Below are 19,131 nucleotides of genomic sequence, written 5' to 3'. Positions count from 1 at the left end.
TGCACTAGCTGACCGCTTCTTTTCACCTGCACGAGGCGTGTTCATAAGGAGATCCGTATCGTGCACGGAGAGCCACGCACCGATCCCCATACTCCCCCCATTCTGTGCAGGCACCACTGACCGGCCAGCAGAGGTCGTAACTGCAGCAGTTATGAGGAACCTCCCCGGCACTCCCACCCTCGGACAAGACAATCGTGCCACCCGAGCGCCCCAACGTTCATTTCTATAAACCGAGACAAAGATGGAAAACATAAAGCCTGAATAACGCCCAGGCGGTGCAGCGGGATATTCCGCTAGCACGCCAGCTCCTCGGTTTGAAACTCGGCGTTGACACCGATCGCTTGGGCGCCGTCTAGCGGGCATAATTGGCAGTGCCTGCAGGGAGGGATGACCGGAATATGTGGGTGGGGTCTTCAAACGCTGTGTAAGGACCCTGACTGGTGGAAAGAGAGGCGCCTGTGCAAAGTGCATGGGTGGAAAAAGGGTTCCGTTAAGGACTGCGTGTGGGTCGGAGGAGGCGTGAGCAGCAATATACCCACATCAACTGCAATCAGGGATCCTCCAGCAGCATATACACCGATCAACCATAACATTAAAACCACCTCCTTGTTTCTACACACACTGTCCATTTTATCAGCTCCACTTACCATATAGAAGTACTTTGTAGTTCTACAATTACTGACTGTAGTCCATCTGTTTCTCTCCATGCTTTGTTACCCCCTTTCATGCTGTTTGGTAATGGTCAGGACCCCCACAGGACCACCACAGAGCAGGTATTATTTAGGTGGTGGATCATTCTCAGCACTGCAGTGACACTTACATGGTGGTGGTGTGTTAGTGTGTGTTGTGCTGGTACGAGTGGATCAGACACAGCAGCGCTGCTGGAGTTTTTAAATACCGTGTCCACTCACTGTCCACTCTATCAGACACTCCTGCCTAGCTGGTCCACCTTGTAGATGTAAAGTCAGAGACGATCGCTCGTCTATTGCTGCTGTTTGAGTCGGTCATCTTCTAGACCTTCATCAGTGGTCACAGGACGCCGCCCACGGGGCGCTGTTGGCTGGATGTTTTTGGTTGGTGGACGATTCTCAGTCCAGCAGTGACAATGAGGCGTTTAAAAACTCCAGCAGCGCTGCTGTGTCTGATCCACTCATACCAGCACAACACACACTAACACACCACCACCATGTCAGTGTCAGTGCAGTGCTGAGAATGATCCACCACCTAAATAATACCTGCTCTGTGGTGGTCCTGACCATTGAAGAACAGCATGAAAGGGGGTAACAAAGCATGCAGAGAAACAGATGGACTACAGTCAGTTATTGTAGAACTATATGGTAAGTGGAGCTGATAAAATGGACAGTGAGTGTAGAAACAAGGAGGTGGTTTTAATGTTATGGCTGATCGGTGTGTGTGTGTGTGTGTATATACATATATATGAACCACATTAACAAAAACATGAGACTCATGGTTTGATTTACAGGAGGGGATTGTTAAGGCTTGACCCTCTTAATTAATACCTGGACCCCTCAAATAGAGGTAAAAACGATAGTTCGATGGTGTCGTTAGTTTGTTAAACTGCAGAGCTTTAGGCAAAACTTAGAAACTATCTGATGTTTGATTCATCAATGTGCAGGTGACACAATCTAATTTAGAAACTCAGAAAGCAATAACGTGTATTAAACAAGCTCGCTAGTGCTTACATTAACGTACTGAGCCTTCTCTAGCCTGCACAACTGCTACCTTAATGAAGAAGCGACCAATTACAGAAGTAAAGGCAGGCACACGAGATCAGAAATGGTACGGTCCACCTTATAAAGGTCTGAAATCTTATTCTTCCAGGTATAAATATGGGATAAATATTTAACTCTGTTCATAATCTGTGCCAGCAGGAAGGAATAGCAAGCCATGTTCAGTCACTACTACTCAATATGTGCTAGTTTTTATCACATTAATGCATATTATAATGCTCAGTATAATAAACAGCTAATAATCTGTCCACCAAGACTTCTGGGACACACGGAATCAGGCACAGATCTGTTAGAAAGCAGCTAATCAGAGCGCCTGCCTACAAATCTGATTAAGGTTTGTTATGAAGCACGTCAGACTGATGCGCCGGTGCGTATGCAGCTGTGACAGCAGGATCGAATTCGTCTTCCTTCAGTTTTTTGCTGATTTTCGAGACTGGCCGTCAATCCCTAAACAGCCTCTCGGTTCCAGGATGAAGCTTTTCTCTAATCTGGTTTTCTCTCGTCGGGTACGTCGTGTTCGCCCGCCTGTGCTACGCCGCGCTACAGACGTTATTTATTATAAAAGCCGCTCTTCTGAGGGATGAAAACAAGCGACGGGACAGGAGAGGTTCTAAAGACCTGGTTTCTATTCACAGATAATTTTATTTACACCCACATATTGCTTTTGTGTTGCTTATTAAACTCAGTAGTGGTTCCAGCTGGACTCTGTGTGTGTGTGTGTGTGTGTGTGTGTGTGTGTGTTGTGGAAGGTCGTTGACGTGCTCTGACTAACCTGTGCGAACAGTTTGTTGAGCCTCATCTGCTCGGACAGCACGCTGACGTTGTGGAAGAGGTGCGGCTGCATGTGACTCCACATGTGAGGGAACCACCAGAACTCTTCTTTATGCTCCAGTAACATGTCATCACCCTCGTCCTCCTCCTCAGTGCCTAGCAACACACACATACATGGACACACACACGGACACGGACACACACACGGACACACACACGGACACACACACGGACATGGACAAAGACAAATGAATAGAGAAACACACACACAGACACACATACACAGAAACATACATACACACAGACAGAGACCGACAAACAGAAACACAGATAGAGACAGACACGTGGACAAAGACAGACAGAGACAAAGACAGACAGACAAATAAACAGATAGACAGACAGACAGACATATATAGACAAAGACGAACAGAAAGACAGACAGATGAACAGATAGAGACAGACAGTCACACGAACAGAGAGATAGACAGAGACAAAGACAGACAGACAAATAAAAAGACAGAGACAGACAGATACAGACAGACAGACATATATAGACAGACGAACAGAAAGACAGACAGATGAACAGATATAGACAGTCACACAAACAGAGACAGACAGACAGAGAAAGACAGAAACATGGACCAAGACAGAGACAGAGAGACAAAGATGAACAAAAAGACAGAAAGAGACAGACAGACACAGAGACAGACAGAGAGAAAGGCAGAAAGACGCATCAAATGACAGACAGCCAGTCAGAGGGACAAAGATGAACAGACAGACAGAGAGAGAAAGACAGATAAGACAGACAAATGGACAAAGACAGACAGACAGAGAGAGATAGACACGTAGACAGACAAACACACGGACAGACAGACAGGTGGACAGAGACAGACAGATTAGACAAAGTCAGACAGACAAATAGACAGGCAAACAGAGAAACAGACAGACAGACAGACAGACAGGTTAGAGGCTGAGTGTGAGCATTAGCATGTACAGGTAGATCTGAACACAGCTGAATGAATACAGTGTGTGAAATTCACTTTCTAGAAATTACCTGCGTGGTAAAACTTCCCAGAGAAACCGAGGTTGAAGGTAAAATCAGGGACGAGTGTTCTCAGTTTGTTCTGTGTGTTCAGCAGAGCCTGAAAAACCAGGTAGTTTAGTTAAAACTTAAAGAAATAAAATGTAACACAAATATAAACCACATACAGCTGAGAAACAAAACTTGTTTTTATACTTTATCATTTTATTAAATCGAACTTTCGGGTTGTGCAGTGATAAAATAGGCAAACCAGCTACTGATATGGGAGGGTGGTGGAAGGATGTGGTAGGCCATACAGCTTAGTCAATAGGAAAAAAGAACTGATCAGTGCGCTCTCGGTGCCGGTCACACGCCCGGATAAAATAAAGAGAAATTGAGCCACATCAGGTGAACAGACCAGAATGATCTGTTGCAACGTTTTTGTATCTCCAGTTTACCTCACTTGTACGTCTTTGTACTGTGGGAGGAAACCGGAGCTCCCGGAGGAAACCCACTCATACACGGGGAGAACATGCAAACTCCATACAGAAAGGACCCGGACCGCCCCGCCTGGGGATCGAACCCAGGACCTTCTTGCTGTGAGGCGACAGTGCTACCCCATACTGAGCATTAAAGTACAAAAATCAAGTTTCCAAATGTTCATTCAATTATTCATTGTCTGTTTAACACCGTTTTATCCTGGTCAGGGTTGCTGTGGGTACGATTCACTGGGTGAAAGGTAGGAAACACCCCGGGCAGGTCAGCGGTCCATCACAGGACACACACACACAGAGGGCAATTTCGTATCTCCAATTAACCTTACTTGTACGTCTTTGTATTGTGGGAGGAAACCCACACAGACACGGGGAGAACATGCAAACTCCACACAGAAATGACCCGGACCCTCTTGCTGTGAGGTGACAGTGCTACCCACCAAGCCACTGTGCCACCTGTATGTACCAGGTATGCACACCCTTCCACAACAAACTAAACTAATAAAGCCAAAGCAACAGGAAAAACAACTCAAAACGTTTATTTTTAATTAAAGAACGACATTAATTAGTAGAATGCACCAACAGAGGGAAATGTGGAGCTAGGGGGCATTAAGAGCGCAAAAATGCAAAAACACATTAGCATTTATACGTCCCCTGGCCACAGGCGGCGAGGCTAAAGAGACGCTTGAGAAACAGAGCCTGGCATCGACGTTCGAGACGTCGTCAAAAAATGTAAGTATTTTGTACGCCGCGGCCGGCGTGCGAAGAGCTGCTCATGCGAGACTCGAAGCACAAACGCTCGTGCCCTCCAGGTTCTCAAATCTTACAAGTGACAAGAGAGGATAAATGAGTAACGGCATTAAGCTGGTACAGATCAGACAGCTCCATCGTAAATCCCAAACAGACGGCTGCTAATAGATGCACCGGCATCACGAGCGGCGTCGGGCTGAGAATTAAGACGCTACTGTGTGACGAGATAAGAGATGCCACGGAGCTGATTTAAGTCCCGCGGCGTCCTTGAGCATGTACGGATGAACTGTTTGCTTTGCCTCGCGCGTGTTTGCTCGCCGTCTCCGTATAATCCTCCCGCCTGTGTGGCAATCTGGGAAAAAGATCGGTAAGCGGCGGGCGGGTGGGTGGGTGTTGGGGTGAGCGGGCCGTTGACGAGACGAATGCATCGGTATTAAAAAGTGCACTTGACTTTGACACCGACGCCTGAACTTTTAATAAAGTTGCTGTACTGCTGTGGGAGGTCATTTCAGAATTTACAGCTTGGAAAACATTTAATGGAGCAAAGTAATGAATCGTAAATTCACACTGAAGTTATTAAAAGAGACGGAATTCTTCAAAGCATTAAATTATCACCAGAGCCGGAGAGCTCGTTTAAGATGCGATTTGCTACCTCACGAACTTAATGCCCGAACTGGGGCGGCACTACGGATTCTTTCTGAGAGGTTTGCATGTTCTCCCCGTGTCTGGGTGCTCCAGTTTCCTCCCACAATACAAAGACGTGCAAGTGAGGAAAACTGGAGATACAAAATTTTAATTAGGATAAAAAAAAAAAATCAGGCCGCTCAGGTGGCGCAGCGGTACAAACACACGCTGGAACCAGAGCTGGGATCTCGAATACATCGTATCGAATCTCAGTTCTGCCTGCCGGCTGAGGCTGAGCGGCCACATGAACGACGATTGGCCTGTTGTTCAGATATGGGCGGGACTAAGCCGGATGGGGTCTCTCTCCCATGACTGGTGCAGTTACGACCTCTGCTGGCTGATCGATGGCGCCTGCACAGAGATGAGAAAAGAGTGCTCTCAGGGTGTGTCTCTCCGTACACAACGCTGCGCTGCACTGCACTCGTCAAAGTGTAGGTGATAAGATGCATACGGCTGCTGCCCACGTGTCGGAGGGGGCGTGGGTTATCTATGTTCTCCTCAATTAGAGCGGGGATCGGCATTGGTGGAGAGAAAGCATGATTATTAATTGTCCTACAAACCTGAATCAGATCTGAAAAGATCGGGATATTTTGCAAAATACAATATAAAAGTGATTTGTTCATGTTATCAAATCTGTATTCAACTGACAAGAGTACAGGCGTGTTTTGGGATTTTAGAGACGTCTTTCCTTGGGAAGTCCACGGCTATTCATATGTGCGTGTGCTCGACTGGCCTGCCTGCAGTCCAGGTTCGTCTCATATTGAAAATGCACGGCACACCATCAACAGAAGTCATTTTTAATGTATATAAAGGTGCATAAGTGTCGTTTATTTGCAATTTCAGGCTCATCAGGGACAGTCTAACCAGGAGATGTTAGCTGGCGAGCTAGCGGGTTGTGCCTCGGCTCGTTGGTTTGAATGGCCTGAGGCTAACTGTGTTAGCTTAGTAATGCCTGGTTCACACTACACGATTTTTGCCCTGATTTTCGCTCGCTGACTGGTCGGCGCTAGATTTGCCGGTTCGGGAGCAACTCGGCGTTCGCTTGGCGATCAAAACTCGGCTCTCGATCGCTATGTGCGAACCGCTCAACAACTCGATCCGAGCGGCTCACCGAACGTTCGGCGACTGAGGAGAGATATCTAGCATGTTGAATATCTGGATCAGTCGGTTGCGACTGGCAATGAGTGCGGTGAGGGGGATAACATACGTAGTTTCTATCAGAATACATCGGCACACACACAAGCCTTACAATATTTATCGTCCACGCCAAACCATAATACCCACACTGCATTACAAAAAATATTTATTATCCTCCAACTCACTACAGAACAAAACAATCCCTGCTGGTCATGTTGCCAAATCCACTCAGATTCATTTATTTTTTCTCGTTGATTTTACGCTGCACAAACTTTGATCGCTCGCTACTTGTTGACGTGCATTTTTGGACGTGGTATCATTAAACCCCTCATCACTTCTCGCGTTTGTTTTCGTGACAGAACGTAGTTTGGGAGACCAGAGAAGCTCGCCTGCGATTCCAATGGTGATAGATGGTGTAGTGTGAAACCCCCTATCACCGATCAGTCGTGTAGTGTGAAAGCCACACCGACCTCAAAGACTCCCGATCACAAGAGATCCAGTCGTGTAGTGTGAACTGTACAGCGACCCGACCACTTGGAAAGTCGTGTAGTGTGAACTTGGCATGAGCAAAAACTGAGGTGGCATAATCTCTGTATAAGTAGAGCGTCTAAATAATCTGCCTTATGAGTTCCATGTCTTATTAGAATCCTCTCTACTGAGGCAGCTCACTAGGTCAGACCCTTATTACTCAAACCACCGGACAGTGTAGCTGGTGACCACGACCCCTCTAAAGCCTGAAGTGTAACTGATCTGCTAAACGCCACTCAGCAATCTGACAGTTAATCCGTATTAAAGCTCAGCCACTCGTATGTGTGCAGCTCAGCGTTCATACCGAGCACAATATGCTGAGGACACCAGCTGGAACGAATAATGAATGTAACACTAGTTTGGGGGACGTATATGATGCCAGCGTTTGTGCATCATGTGTGCATTACTGTATAAAATGTGAGTGGGTGGAAATGAGCTTCAGTGCTCAGGAGTCACTGCTGATGCAGCACGGTGAGAACAGACGCGATCAGACCTCCATTAGACGGGTTGGTTTGTGGACGCTCTGCAGTCCCGCGGTCATCACGGTCCGCTCCTTCAGCGGGGAGCAGGTGGCCGAGCCCACGCTGCACTTTTCACTTCGGCGAAGTTTAATGAAACGGAGCATGAAACACAACAACAGGTGTAGCGTGCTTTTCTCTCGGCCTCTTCACCTCGCTAATACAGTCTAATTATGCTCCAGGGAGAGGTCAGGTGTAACTAATCTCGTCTTTCCTTTCCCCCTCCGTGAGGTCTCCATGAGGCATGAAACACGCACTAGCACTTATTATATTTATATTATATTTATGAGACCTAATGTCCTTTTCCATGCTGCTGTTAGAGCAGAGAACACTGAACCAGGTTTCTTATATAATCAGAGCGACCTGCTGGATTCTTCCTTCAGTTCAATTCATGTTTACTGCAAATGACACTTTCATAAGAGTTTATTATATTAAAGATTACATTTATTTATTCTGTTTATTCAACTACAATTACAGTACAGTAATACTTGTTTACCTTAAGCTGCAGTAATAACTATCTATCTATCTGTCTATCTATAAATCTATCCATCCATCTATCTGTCTGTCTATCTGTCTGTCTGTCCGTCCGTCTATCTATCTATAAATCTATCTGTCTATCAATCAGTGTGTCTGTCTGTCTATCTACCTGTCCAACCGTCCATCCATCTATCTGTCTATCTATCTCTGTGTATATCTGTCTGAGTGTCTTTCTGAGTGTCTGTCTGTCTATCGATCCATCTATCTACCTGTCCAACCGTCCGTCTATCTATCTGTATCTATCTGTATCTATCTATCTATCTATCTATCTATCTATCTATCTATATCTATCTATCTATCTATCTATCTATCTATCTATCTATCTAATCTCTGTGTATATCTGTCTGAGTGTCTTTCTGAGTGTCTGTCTATCTACCCGTCCAACCGTCCGTACGTCCATCTGTGTCTGTTTATCTATCCGTCTGTCTGTCTATATATGTCTATTTATCTGTCTATCTATCTACAGTATCTCTGTCCGTCTATCTGTCTATCTATCTGTCTGTCCGTCCGTCTATATAAATCTGTGTCTATCTATCTATCTATCTATCTATCTATCTATCTATCTATCTATCTCTCTGTCTGTCTGTCTGTCTCTCCGTTTAACCGTCTGTCGGTCCACCTATCTGGGTCTGTTTATCTATCCATCTGTCTGTCTATCTATCTGTCTGTCTATCTATCTGTCCATCTGTCCATCTCTCTCTCTCTCTCTCTCTCTCTATATATATATATATGTATATATACTGTATATTTATCTTTCTAGTCCATATAAAGAAAGTGAGACTTCCAGACTCTTCGTCCTCTGGAGTGAACGCTGTAATCAAAACGTGTGATCACACACTCACACCTCTGTTGTGGCTAAATCAGGTCTTATTTCATTAAGTAAATAACACCTGTATCTCGGTCTGTAGGGGTGTCACGGTACAACAAACCTTTAACAGTAAGACAGTAATGGACTTATAGAACTGCATTATATCCTTCTTTAAATGCATGCTTTTTTCTAATTGGATCTCCACGTTGTTTCGAATTTCTTTCAGTTTTTCCACAACAGCCTCCGCAAAACAAGAGCATTTTAATTTTCTGGCTGCGACGTCCCTCGTGTACGAAACACAGCGGTGCCAACTTTATCGGACTTAATTGAAGCCGAGCTAATTAACTGGCTGATTGACTGGAGAAAGCTTTCATCACCACTCTATATGAAGAGCAGAAAAGACGAGCTGGCAGCCGGGGAAACTTCCCTCCCGTCTCCCGTCCCTATTAAATTCATGACATCAGTGTTGTCGGGGCAAATGACTAATTAATTATCCTATTAATTCTCATTAAAGGCATGAACGTGCCACGATTCTTCAGAGGCAGGAGCACCTCCGGGGCCGTGCCTCTCTCAGCGTGAAAACCTGCCGACACGGTTCGAGAGCCCGCTTCATATTTCGCCCTTCAAGGATTTTTTTTCCCAGGCACTGATGTGGCTCGTACTTCAGTGAATGGCTAAAATAACAGTCCTCGTTCTGGATCCGAGGGCGCGGCGAGAAGGAACGAGAAGGAATCACTGAGGAATTTGTAATCAGGCCGAGACGGCAGTAAATAGTAGGTTAATAAGCACCTCAGACAAATGAGCACATTATCCCAGGGGCATGCTGGAACAAGTGTAATCATTACTAGCGTTTGCTGTGTAGCACTTCCAGCGAGTCGCGCCTCGCCCCACGGAGCCCTGGCTAACTCGGCTAACTGCAGTTTCACCGAGGCGTGCAGATCGGGTCAGGAAGAAAACAGGTTTTATTAAATGAACTTTAAACAAATGAAGCATTTAATGTTTAAATGCATAAACGAGAATGATGTGCAATTACGAGATAAAAATAAAAGTAATAAACTGAGGAAATAAAGTTCGTCGACAATTTCACCTTTGTTTTATGTTTATTTATCGGCTCACTTTATCAGCTACACGAACCATATCAATGCACTTTATTTACATTTTCAGCATCTAGCAGACGCCTTTATCCAAAGCGACTTACAACTGAGACTGTATTGCAAGCAATTGAGGGTTAAGGGCCTCGCTCAAGGGCACAACAGTGCCAACCTGGCACTGTGGGGGGTTGAACCAGTGACCTTCCAGTTACTAGTCCTGTACTTTAACCACTATAGTCATAATTACTGACCGCATTTACTATTTACTATTTGATTTCTGCTTTTTCTCGTATATACCCTCAGAGGAGGGTATATTTGCTTGACATGGACCGTGGTAGCTCAGTGGTAAAGGTACTGGATAGTAATGAGGGCAGTTGTAGCCTAGCGGTTAAGGTACTGCACTAGTAATCAGAAGTTCGCTGGTTCAAGCCCCATCACTGCCAGGTTGCTGCTGTTGGACCCTTGAGCAAGGCCCTTAACCCTTAATTGCTCAGACTGTACACTGTCCCAGTAATGTAAGTCGCTTTGGACAAAGGCGTCTGCCAAATGCCGAAAATATAAATGTAATCAGAAGGCTGCTGGTTCAAGTCCCATCACTGCCAGGTTGCCACTGTTGGGCCCTTGAGCAAGGCCCTTAACCCTCAATTGCTTAGACTGTATAGTGTCAACGACCCCTCCTTATTCGCTCATACTTCGATGGATTTGCAGTGAGGCCAGTCTCTCGTATGGAGAGTCACACATTGATCTCCACGTTCCTCCACTTCTGTACAGGCGCCACGGGCTACTAAGTCCAGTCTTTTCCCACCCAGCAGGCCAGTGGCCAGTTTTGTCTGCTGCAGGTATTACCAATTGTGCCCACTAGAGGGCGCCCAGTCCCGCTGCGTCACCTGGTCTCTTCCAGATCACAGAGCACAAATGCACTACCTTAAGTCACCCGTCTATATCGTCAGATTTTAAATATCATGTATATTGTAAAGAAGATCAAAGAAAAACAAAAGTTTAAACATACTGACCTTCACGTCTGAGACCTTCATGCGGGTTCCTTCCTTGCCCACAAAGATGTCGTCCACGTCCACGAGTATGTGTCTCTCCAGAGATAGACAGAGTCGTTTGCCGGTCAGATAGGCGATCGAGTCTACAAAAATTAACTTGTGAAGCCAGAACGAGAGGTTGTTGCCGAACAGAACTCTCTGAATCCCGTCGTGGAGACCCAGGTCCTGGACCACGGTGGCGTGCAGGACGCGATGGGGTCCGAGGTGGACCAGAGCCTCGGAGGATTTGGTGCTGGCCAGCAGGACGGGTTCGTAGGTGCTGTGGTTGGACTGGAAAACGGTCCAGTCGTCCCCGGGTAGCGGACCCTGCTCTACTTCGTTGGGCTTGGTGACGTAGAGGAGCGGTGCGGCGGGGTTGATCCGGTAGTCCCGCAGTCCCAGGTTGGAGTGCAGGAACAGTGGGAAGCCCTTGAGCTGTGCACTGAGTAACGAGTTCTCGTTGGCTTTGAAGAAGCCGATGATTCCTACGCCGAACTCTGAGCAGTACTTGTCTAGAAGGTCACGGTTCCAGGCGTCCAAGTTGACGTATTTTAGGATGTTCTCGTAGATGACGAGAGCGTAGCGTCCTCGGTCCCGCTCCATCAGAGTGGGCATGTCGCCCTTGCTAGGAGCGACCTCGGTGTTGTAGCGGAAGCGACTGGACTCCAGGATGGCCACGATCTCCTGGCCCAGCTGCGAGTAAATGCTCTCCACAAACACCAGAACCACGGGCTCCGTGCGGGAGTTGTCTACCGGTTTAACGGTCCTTTGGCGGCCAGAGAAGTGCGGCAGGAACAGCGGCGACCGCTGCGGGCCGTCGCCCACCCCGACCACCTCGCCGCAGTCACTGAAGGGTAACGGAGGCGCCTCCTTTATCTTGGGGCTGTTGCTGACGTAGTAAGCCAGGAGGGCCATGGACAGCAGGCAGAAGACTATGAGAACCAGGATGAGGCGATGGAGCTCCAGCTGCCTGATGCCCCGCAGGAGCTTCCACGGCCCCATCGCTGCCGAGGGAGCGCGGGAGCAGCGGATCACCGGGGAGAAACGGAACCTCGACGCCAGAGGAGGAAGAGGAGGAACCGGGGGAGAGGAGGAAGGACGAAGAGGGTCGAGCAGCACACAACGGCACAAGCTTTGAGCAAGGAGGAGCCATTTACGCTAAGTCACCATGGCCCCCATAGCACATGACGTGCCCCCCGCTGCCAACGCCGACCTGAAACGACGCCCTGCCCTGGCTCCTCCGGCGCACACACTCGATCAGACTCGGCGTGTCAGCTTCCTCCTCAGCTGGGTTTAAGAGGATTGGGTTTCTCTCGCTCCGGCTTCTTACTGCGCTCCACCTCTCCTCAGCGGATCAGATGTTTCTCTCCACTTTCTCTCCCGAGGTTCTCCAACATCGTGCTCCCAAAAACGTCCAGTGTTCGACTCTACACAGGCTTCTTTATTACAGGTGATGGAGAAGTGCGACTGACTGTCATGCACTTCTTAGCAATGGATCTTCATATGGAGTCTACTGCAGGGGCACAATGGAGAACGCTGCCCCCTACAGAGGCCCGGTCCGGCCATGCTTGGGTAATCCTCGACACAAAGAAGGGAAATGGTCTGGGGGGGTTGAAGAGAGAGAGAAGAAAAGAGAGAGAATTAGATGCTTAATAAGTAAATATTTGGTCTCTTGTAATACAAAAAGCTGACGAGTCCATGTCTTACATGTACGAGGTGTGGACAAAAAATTGGCGGGCGTGGCCTATTGGGTCCACGTGGCGCAGTCGTTCAAGCGCGGCCTGTCGAAAAAACTGTGTCTTCCGATTACAGCTTTGAAAACAAACTGGACCATTTTATCAAAAATAAATAAATAAACGCTTAAATAAAACATCATCTACGAAGGATTTTTAAAAGGTTTCCACACTGTTATATTTTGGTTATACGCGATGAGGGTGGGAGGAGGAGTAATCGGTCGTGTCTGAGAGACCGAGAGACACTTATAGTCCGGATTTAGCTCCATCTGATTTCCACTATTATGGACCCTCGGAGAAGCCTTAAGAGGAAGAAGATTTTCATGTGATGATGATGTGAAAGCAGCGCTGCATCAGTGGCTACACGCTCAACCAAAAACATTGTTTTGCTGATGGCATTAAAGTTGGTGCGACGCTGGAAAAATGCATCGGAAGGTTCTTAATTCTTAATAAATAGAGTTTGAAGAACCCTTATGAATAAAAAGGAGCTACTTGTTGATCATGCTGGTGTCTAAATTCCACCGACGTCCGCTCAGAGGGTCTGGAGAGCTTTCTCATGACTCCTAAAATAGGCTCCCTCCCTCCCTTCTTTACAAAGATAGCGTAGCGTTACAGGTAGGAAAGGAAAACTCTGACCTTACGAACGGTTAACCAGGCAGCTAGCACTTTGTTTACGTCCGCAGCACGCTGGTCGGGCGGTAACCCAACGTAGCACCGGTGGTAAACTGGGAAACCAGTATTTAAAGAGGGCATATCGGTGACGTTTCCAGTTTCCAGTCAGCTATAGGTCTGCTGATCGATGCCAGCCGCGCTTCCACTGTAAAGCAGTACGGGCACTTAACGGATCGGTTTCCTCCCAGATAAACGAATGCAGCCAGACCTCGAACTAAAGGCACCTTGACCGAGAGCAAAAGCGTCTCGTATCTGTCCGAGCACTCGCACTGGAGATAGCCGAGTAATAATATTATTTGTGCGAGGGAGGTAAACAAAAACGCCGGGAGGACAAGAGAGAGGAGAGGCGGCACCGGTCGAACCTAATTTATCATCAGGACCGCCCGGCCCAGTGAAGCAAGAACCCTGAACCCTGAAACTGGAAACTGGACTATTATTAGGCTAAGAAAAGCTCACCTCACTGAGCACTTCCCAACACTGCAAGGACGTGTGGATGTCTTCTTTACTAATGCACGTCAATTCATAAAGTCAGAGACCACCAAGGAGAAAAATGATACCTGATCAATTATATTATAATATTTAACACAAACACTGACATACTCCTGATCAAATTTACTGATTTAAACTGCAGGGTTGTCCAAACTTTTCTTGTCATATATAAATATACAACCACGAGGCCACAGACTTAAATATAACAGTTTTCTCCCATTTTCTCCCAATTTAGGGCGTCGTCAATCTGTCTTCCGCTGCTGGAGGATCCCTGATTGCATTTGAGGAGGGTATATTGCTGCTCACGCCTCTGACCTGCACGCAGCCCTTAGCTGAACCCTTTTCCACCCATGCATTCTGCACAGGCGCCTCTTTATCTGCCAATCGGGGTCCTTACACAGCGTCTGAAGACCTCACCCACACAGTCCGGTCATCCCGCCCTAGCAGAGACGTGTCTGCCGCAGGCACTGCCAATTATGCCCGCTAGATGGCGCCCGGTGACGAGTTTCGAACCACTGGTGTGCTAGCGGAATATCCCGCTGCGCCACCTGGGCGCTTTATAATCCTAATTCTTTGAATGAAACATACCCACTTCCCTCTGAGCTATAAAAATATTCAAATCTCCAGTTCACCTCACTTTCACGTCTTTGGACTGTGGGAGGAAACCGGAGCTCCCGGAGGAAACCCACGCAGACACGGGGAGAACATGCAAACTCCACACAGAAAGGACCCGGACCGCCCCGCCTAGGAATCAAACCCGGGACCAGACGGGGAGTTTTAGATTTATTTTATGCGATAGCGCCAGCCAGAGGTCAAACAGTTCAATCGTTTTTAACAATTTGCTTTATATGAATATTTTATAATATTGATAATTAATAAATAAACGGTGCATTACAATTTGCAGAACCTTGTATCCTTTAAATCAGGGACGTCCTGGCCGCTCAGGTGGCGCAGCGGTAAAAACACACGCTGCAACCAGAGCTGGATTCCGTATACATGGTATCGAATCTCAGCTCTGCCTTACCGGCTCGAGGCGGAGTGGCTGTATGAGCAACGATTGGCCGGTTGCTCAGTTGGGGGGGGTGGGACAAGGGGCCGGATGTGGGTCTCTCTCTGTCAGAATGGTGCAGTTACGACCTCTGCCGGCTGATTAGAGGCGCCTGCACAAGAGATGATGGAGTGCTCTTAGGGTGTGTCTCTCCGCATGCAACGCTAGGTGGCGCAACACTCATCAATGTGTGGGTGAAAAAATGCAGGCGGCTGCTGCTCATGTTTCGGAGGGGATGTGGGCTAGCTTCGTTCTCCTCGGTCGGGGCGGGGTTCGGCATAGACAGAGAGGAAGCACCATGCACATTGGATCATTGGACGCGCTAAAGGGGGAGAAAAAGGGAGAAAATGCAAAAATAAAAAAAATAAAAATCAGGGACGGCCAAACTACACAGAGAGCTCCATGTGCGGCCTGTTGCGCATTTTGGAAACGACTCGTGAGGTATTTAAGAAGTAAAATGAATCAAATGCGAAATGCATTTAGTGTCCATGCTGCGGGATTTATGAGCGGTTATAAGTTGTGCACCGCTGCCGATGGACCCCACACACACACTCGCACACCTTCAAGGTTCCCCTCGAGCCTCCATTTCAATTAAAGAGCTTTTCATTCCGACGCCACTTGTTCCCTAATGATAATACAGCGTCCGGCCCGAGGCTGGCTAATCCAGCGCGGGAGGAAATGATCAGTGAGCCGTGCGTATCTTCTGCTTCTTATTACCGCGGCTCTCAGTAAACAGAAAGCGTTCGGGTGCCGCCGCGCACGTAAACAAGAGCGGAAATGAGCTGGAGAGACCAGAGAGCAGGAGCGTGGAAGTGCATACCAAGTCTCGGAGGAAACGTCAGCCGCTGGGTGTCGAGACCGAATTGGATTCTCACCCGAGTCGGTCTGTGAAAAGAGAGAGAGAGAGAGAGAGAGAGAGAGAGAGAGAGAGAGAGAGAGGAAATGAAACGCACATTAGAACCCAACACAGTTTAGAGCTTTACAGCAAACTCGACCAGACGGCTTTTCTTTTACTGGAGGAAGACGTGTGACCTCCCCAGGGCGCCGTCCCTCGCTGGTCCAAATAAGACGTGACAGACATTACAGGGGAAGTCAAGGCTGCGATGAAGCGCACAAACATGCAAGCAGTAACAGAAGCGCATCTATACGCAAGCCGTAGCCTAGTGATTAAGGTACTGGACTTGTAATCAGAAGGTCGCTGGTTCAAGCCTCACAACTGCCAGGTTGCTGCTGTTGGACCCTTGAGCAAGGCCCTTAATCCTCAATTGCTCAGACTGTTTACTGTAACTGTAATCTAAGTCGCTTTGGATAAAAGCGTCTGCTAAATGCCACAAATGTAAATGTAAATACGCAGCTTAACCTGCGGCTGGTCGGCCACTTACAATCCCATATGAGCGGCGTTTATCCACTAATAATCAAAATACGTCACAAAACCCAAGATGTACTATTAATTTACGCATTCCAGATTGGCTGCAAACCTATCAAGCCTTCTTAATCACCTATTAATCACCCATCATTCAATTTATTATTGGGAATGCAAGACGAGCTCGATGCTTCCTGTGATCAAAAGACTACCAGGCTACAGTCCCGAGTCCTGATTAGCTGTTAAGTTCAGTGGCGGTAACCGGAGCGTGAGGATTGTGAGCGGGCACGCTTCCCACGAGCTTCACCAGTCTGTACTGGAAGTGAGAGGTGTAATCATTTTTCGGAGGTCCCATTTATTCCAGAGCTGCGCGCCCCTGATCTGCTAGACACGATGCATCGATTTGTGAAGTGCGGTCTTGGTTTTGTGTCGGTCACTGTCGCTCTGTACGTCTGTCCGGGGACGTCTCGGTCACACCGGTACTAGAGAGAAATGTTCGGTATGAAGGTGCTGCTCGATAGGCACCACATCAGGGTGTTTCCAGCAGGGTGTTTGGTTGTGACTCTCCTTATATATTTCATTAGTTTATATTCACATTCGCACTTTTTTAGCAGGGCTGCAGTCCTGATGGCCCCTCGTACCTGAGCCTATGGCCAATCTGTGGGGGAAGGGGGGTTAGGGTTGTATCCCAATGGTCCTTGTTTGTAAGGACCATTAAGGTAATGCTGACACTGATCAGGGTGTTTGGTTGTGACTCTCCTTATATATCTGATTACTTTATATCCACATTTGCACATTTTTAGCAGGGCTGCAGATCCCCTTTTACTCGAGCCTATGGTCAATCTGTTAGGGGGTGGGGTTGCATCCCAATGACCCTTGTTTGTACTGGCCGTTTAGTACATGCTAACTCTGATCAGGGTCTTTCCAGCGGGGTGTTTGGTTGTGTGTGCAGCTAGTGAACGCAGAGGAAGTCTGGTGTGACCAAGACGTCCCCGGACAGACGTACAGAGCGACAGCGACCGCACTTCACAAATCGGTGCGTCGTGTCTAGCAGATTAGGGGGGCGCAGCTCTGGAAAAAATGGACCTCCGAAAAATGATTACACCTCTCACTTCCAGTACAGACTGGTGAAGCTCGTGGGAAGCGTGCCCGCTCACATTCCTCACGCTCCGGGTACCGCCACTGAACTTAACAGCTAATCAGGACTCGGGACTGTAGCAGAGCTGAGCGTTCAGACGTCCTGCTGCTAGCCGGGAAGACTGATCAATGTTAGAATGTACTAAATGGCCTCTACAAACAGGGGTCACTGGGCTCTACCCCACTTCCTCCCAAATCCAAAGTAAAGGGGGCCAGTTTAGCATAGCGAATTCGTCGTCCGATGCTGGGGACCTTGATGGAGTTTGAGGATGTCCTGATGCATTCTCAATAATCAAGGTACACAAGTCCACAAAGGGAACTGTACATCGGGGGAAACTAAACAGCCACTGGCCCAAAATCAACCAGGATCTCACGGATTACACTCATCTACAAGCCAGCGGCCACTCATTTAATGATGAAGACGGGCAGATCCTTGACAAGGAGGAACGCTGGTTCGAACGGGAAGTCAAAGAGGCCGTCTGTGTGAAGAGGGAACGACCATCCCTAAACCGAGGGGGGGCCTGAGAGTACATCTCTTACCATCTTACAACGCTGTGATAGGAGCTATATCCCAATCTTGTGTGAAAGGCGCACATGACCATTGTATTAATGCTCGTTGTGATTTGCATATGGACCTGATCACCGGTTTTATTGTTATTTTTATTTTATTATTTTATTAACCTTTATTTAACCAGGAAGATCTCATTGTGATTAAGAATAAACCCCATGGCAAGAATGGCAGCAGCACACATACGTTTCATGACATAAAACATAAACAATTTTCACAGAACAGATAATAAAAAGCTTAATAAGTAGAAACAATAATACGTAGCCACAATAAGACTATAAGATATAAGTTATGCAATGGGCGGTGATCAGTTGTTATTCAAATCGTCCGCATATAAGGTTGGGTTATTCAACCAGCTCAGAATAAAGAAGTCACTTAAATGAGAGACGAAACGTTTCTCTACAACCAACTTGTGTCCAGATGAACTGATTCAACTTTGTGGAGTTTAAGGATGGTTTATATTCGCCTGACCAGTCCACCAATCCCCGATCTCCCCGTTCCTCCACTTCTGTACAAACGACATGGGCTACTAACCAAAGTCCTTACACGGCGTCCGGTCTTTTCCCACACAGCAGACTTTAGTGGCTGAATGTGTCTTCTGTAGGCACCAATTGTACCCACTAGGGGGCGCCCAGCCGACCGGTAGATGAGCTGAGCTTCAAATATGGGGAGTTCTGAATCCCAGCACTGGCGCTCTAGCTTTTTTTTTGTTTTTAAAGAAATTAAAAGAAATTTTAACAGAAGTCTAACAGACGGCACCTGTGAGTGTTGTAGCTGACTGACAGCCAGCACATAAATGATTCAGAGGAAATATACTGTATATATATAGATATAAATATGTAAAGAAAAATCCAGAAAAACATCTGAAACGTCGGTATGAAGCGAGATCCCAAACAAGGTTAAACACGCACATATACGTCCTTATATTTTCCACAGCAGCCTGTCAAGCGCAGGCAGCAGATGCTGTTAGGGAAGGACATATCACCCGTCCCGCTCCCCC

At 47.3% G+C, this 19,131-nt stretch overlaps 2 protein-coding genes across 3 annotated transcripts in view; both read right to left on the bottom strand.

Moving 5' to 3' along the window:
• Positions 1-19,131, bottom strand: part of ndst2a (N-deacetylase/N-sulfotransferase (heparan glucosaminyl) 2a) — a 171,206-nt gene that overhangs the window by 12,422 nt on the left and 139,653 nt on the right. For both annotated transcript variants that reach the window (XM_062995544.1, XM_062995545.1), the window contains 4 exons: positions 15,884-15,948; positions 11,104-12,723; positions 3,577-3,664; positions 2,524-2,678 (listed from right to left, as the gene is read on the bottom strand). In XM_062995544.1, coding sequence (XP_062851614.1) covers positions 2,524-2,678; positions 3,577-3,664; positions 11,104-12,123 — 1,263 coding nt within the window. In that variant the 5' untranslated portion in view covers positions 12,124-12,723; positions 15,884-15,948. The remainder of the gene's footprint in view (positions 1-2,523; positions 2,679-3,576; positions 3,665-11,103; positions 12,724-15,883; positions 15,949-19,131) is intronic.
• The window catches only part of myoz1a (myozenin 1a), a 294,151-nt gene that overhangs the window by 140,735 nt on the left and 134,285 nt on the right, over positions 1-19,131 (bottom strand). The window lies entirely within an intron of this gene.

Source organism: Trichomycterus rosablanca, chromosome 5 (assembly GCF_030014385.1).
Source record: "Trichomycterus rosablanca isolate fTriRos1 chromosome 5, fTriRos1.hap1, whole genome shotgun sequence".
Classification (NCBI taxonomy): Eukaryota; Metazoa; Chordata; class Actinopteri; order Siluriformes; family Trichomycteridae; genus Trichomycterus; species Trichomycterus rosablanca.
Note: the sequence above shows the minus strand (reverse complement) of the source record. Positions and strands in the feature narration are given on the sequence as shown.